Below are 3,707 nucleotides of genomic sequence, written 5' to 3' on the forward strand. Positions count from 1 at the left end.
TCACCACCTTCGGCAACGACGTCCATGTAAACAGATGTCATGGCTTACACTAGCAAAGCAACCAGCAGGCAGCATTGGTGCATCCGTCACCGGAATAGCTCCATGCATGCATTCCTCACAGAACGAATACTAAACGCGCATTGTAGTGTCCTCCTACGGCTTGCTTGTTGATTTCTTTCTTAATTTGATCCAAATTCTCTTCTTAGAAGGAAGTAGTATAAATAAAAGACTCGACTGTCAATGCCAGCACCAATTCCAAAGCCTGGCGCTCACTGAATTTCGATGTCATGGCAATGGACAAGCTAGAAGAAACACACTCTGGCCAGCCAGCCATGGCTCCGCGCCGCTTCTTGCTCCTGGCCGTGGCCGCCTCGCTCGGCGCAGCTAGTGCTGCCGCCTCTGTTGACTACACACCGTATGTCCGGGCTTCTGTCTGCTCGGACAGCAACTACACCGACGGCAGCCCGTACGAGGTCCAGCTCGACAACCTTCTCCACGACCTCCGGGACGGCGCAATTGGGAATGGCGGCTTCTTCCAGACCGACAAAGGCCACTGGCCAACCCATGTATACGGCCAGGCCATGTGCTACGTCGACTGCGACTGGTCAATGTGTGAGCTCTGCCTGCAGGTGGCGCCGTCCTACGTGATGACCAAAGGATGCCCGAACAACAAAAGGGGCGCCATCATGTACGACTGGTGCTACCAACGCTACTCAGACGAGCAATTCTTCGGCCACGGCGACTTCTTCGAACATGGGATGAGCGCACAAGGTGGGAGCAACGGCGACGACGCGGTCTCCATGAACCAGACGATGTGGGAGCTGGTGACCGGGCTCATAGCGGAGGCTGCGGGGTCGCCGCGGCGGATCGCCAACGGGAGCCAGACGTACGTGGACTCGAGAGGTAACTCCCAGGTGATGTACGGCCTGGTGCAGTGCGCCCTAGGCTTTTCGCCGAGCGAGTGCACCAACTGTCTTAACACCACACTGGCGAGCATGCCCGGAACCGCCACCACCGCTAAGTTCAGGAGGTACGGCTGCTACATCACCCACGCGCCCGATCCCATCGACGTCTCCACGCCTCGTCCGCAATCTGCAGGTAAGGTCCTTGTTCAAAATGTACGTTGTACGGTAATCTTCACAGACGCCTTCATGCATTTTCGTTGAGCTCTTTTCGTTTGTGCATTGATCAGGAGGTCCGCGCCGCCCAAACCGACGGCTCGTCGTGGCGGTGTGCGCCGCTTCGGGTTCCGTCTTCATGTTGATCTGCATCAGCATCTCGGTACGGCTCCTTTTGCGCCGTCTAGAGAGAAGAACTCATTCTCCCAGGGTAGCGTCTAACGAAGCCGATGAGGCCATGGAACACGAGTTCAGGCAAGGGACCGGGCCCAGGCGATTCTGCTACAGCGAGCTGGCAGCTGCCACGGACAACTTCTCGGACGCCAAGAAGCTCGGAGAAGGCGGGTTCGGCCCAGTGTACAGAGGGTTCCTGAAGGACCTGAGGATGGAGGTGGCTATCAAGAGAGTGTCCAAGGGCTCTAGGCAAGGGAGGAAGGAGTACGCCTCCGAGGTGAGGGTAATAAGCCGGCTTCGGCACCGCAACCTCGTGCAGATCATTGGCTGGTGCCACGCCGGCCGCGAGCTCCTCCTGGTCTACGAGCTAATGCAAAATGGCAGCCTCGATCTTCACCTTTACAGTGCGGACAATGTACTATGGTGGCCAGTCAGGTCAGGTGACCTTCCTCCTGATGGTATAATTGTTCGAAGTATAGTGTAAAAAACGTTTTTATATTTTGGGATGGAGGGAGTAGTACTTAATGGTTATTATGGTTCAGGCATAGGATCGTGCTGGGGATCGGCTCTGCGCTTCTCTACCTGCACCAAGACTGGGAGCAGTGCGTCCTGCACAGGGACATCAAGACGAGCAATGTGATGCTGGACGCGTCGTTCAACGCCAAGCTCGGCGACTTCGGGCTCGCCAGGCTCGTCGACCACGACAGAGGGGCGCACACGACGGAGCTCGCCGGCACGCTGGGGTACATGGACCCCGAGTGCACCATCACCGGCAGAGCCAGCACCGAGTCGGATGTCTACAGCTTCGGTGTCGTCTTGCTTGAGATCGCGTGCGGACGGAGGCCTACCACGGCTCGACCGGACGGCACGCTCATCCACCTGGCACAGCGGGTGTCAGAGCTGCATGGGCAAGGGAGGATACTTGACGCGGCCGACCCACGGCTGGATGGCAACTTCGATCTCCAAGAGATGGAGTGCGTGCTGGTAGTCGGCCTCTGGTGCGCGTGCCATGATCAGAGCCTAAGGCCGTCCATAAGGCAGGCCGTCAATGTGCTACGACTGGAGGCGCCGCTCCCCGAGAGGATGCCGCCGGTTGGCCAAGCGGCCGGCCCTCTTCTCATGCCGGACTCCGATAGTACGGGTCACAGCTCCAGCTCCACTCAGCAGCTAATATGATGGATGTTACTGTGTGCTCGGTTGCATTTGCAATCACACGCTCGCTTCAGTTTGGGCAGTTTGGATGTTGTACAAAAGAAAGGACAGAGCCACGGAGACGGCAGACTTGTGTTAACCCGCACAAGCATCTGTCTTTCCTTTTTTGTAGTACAGACATCTTTGAGTCATCGTTCGTTCCCCCCGAGCAACCTCCGGAACACAAACAAGATGAGCGTGGTTTTCATTGGTCCGGATCAGACAAAACAACAGGGTCAAGTGCAAGGTCAATTTAGATTTGGTTTGTCGTCCTTTTGAGCAGGGAGGACTCGACGTGCTCAACACTACTAAATTCACAAAAGGGATCTGCCTAAGATGGCTTTGGTTCGAGTGAACGAACGCTCAAAGATGTGGGTTAGTTTGGGCAACCCATGTGACGAACATAATCTTAACCTCTTCTATGCTTCAACAACTGTCACATTGGGAATGGTGCGAAGACGCCATTTTTTGGATGCGCCATGGATCAATAACCGGAAGACAAGGACATTGTGCCCATCATTTTTGAGGCACCATCGTGGAAAAGTTGGAAAATAAAGGAGGCTCTTTCCAATGAGGCTTGGGTGTCCAAGGTCAAGTTGTTAGCGAACTTCACCTTCAAGCACATTCACCAATTTGTGACCCTCTCGACAACCATCCATGGCTTTCAACTTGACGCTCATGCCGAGGCCGAGATTGGAAGCACATAGACGATGGGCATTAATCCGCAGTTTCCGCTTACGCGGCCCAATTCATGGGCACCTTCTACTCCCCCATGGAGCATGCGGTGTGGAAATCTTGGGCCCTCCTGAAAGTAAAATTATTCGTTTGGTTGGCCACTCAAGATAGGCTTTGGACTGTGGATAGGTTGGCCGAGCGTGGCTGACCGAATTGTGGGCTTTGCCCTATGTGCAAGCGAGAGCAAGAATACAGGGCGCATATTTTCTTCAAGTGTCACTTCACTAAACCGCTTTGGATCTTAGTTAAGGATTGACTTCATTTAGTGAGCATCGACACCAACAATTGGCATCTCGAGAGGTCCGTCAAGGACTGGTAGGTCAAGTAGTCGAACTCTTCCAACCTCGATAGGAAGGCAATGACTTCCATCACCACGCTTGTGTGTTGGACTATTTGGAACGAAAGAAATGCACAGGTTTTTCACAACAAGAGTGCACCGCCGCTGATTTTGATATGCGCCTTAAAAGATGAAGCTTGGCTGTGCGTGAT

General features: G+C 54.5%; 1 protein-coding gene across 1 annotated transcript; it reads left to right on the forward strand.

Annotated features, from left to right (window-relative positions):
• Window positions 1-332: 332 nt before the first annotated feature.
• LOC123150345 (L-type lectin-domain containing receptor kinase IX.1-like) lies at window positions 333-2,468 on the forward strand. Its single transcript, XM_044570212.1, has 3 exons — window positions 333-1,098; window positions 1,193-1,727; window positions 1,835-2,468. The coding sequence occupies exons 1-3, from the start codon at window positions 333-335 to the stop codon at window positions 2,466-2,468; spliced, it is 1,935 nt and encodes a 644-aa protein (XP_044426147.1).
• The last annotated feature ends 1,239 nt before the right edge of the window (window positions 2,469-3,707 follow it).

Source organism: Triticum aestivum, chromosome 7A (assembly GCF_018294505.1).
Source record: "Triticum aestivum cultivar Chinese Spring chromosome 7A, IWGSC CS RefSeq v2.1, whole genome shotgun sequence".
Classification (NCBI taxonomy): domain Eukaryota; kingdom Viridiplantae; phylum Streptophyta; class Magnoliopsida; order Poales; family Poaceae; genus Triticum; species Triticum aestivum.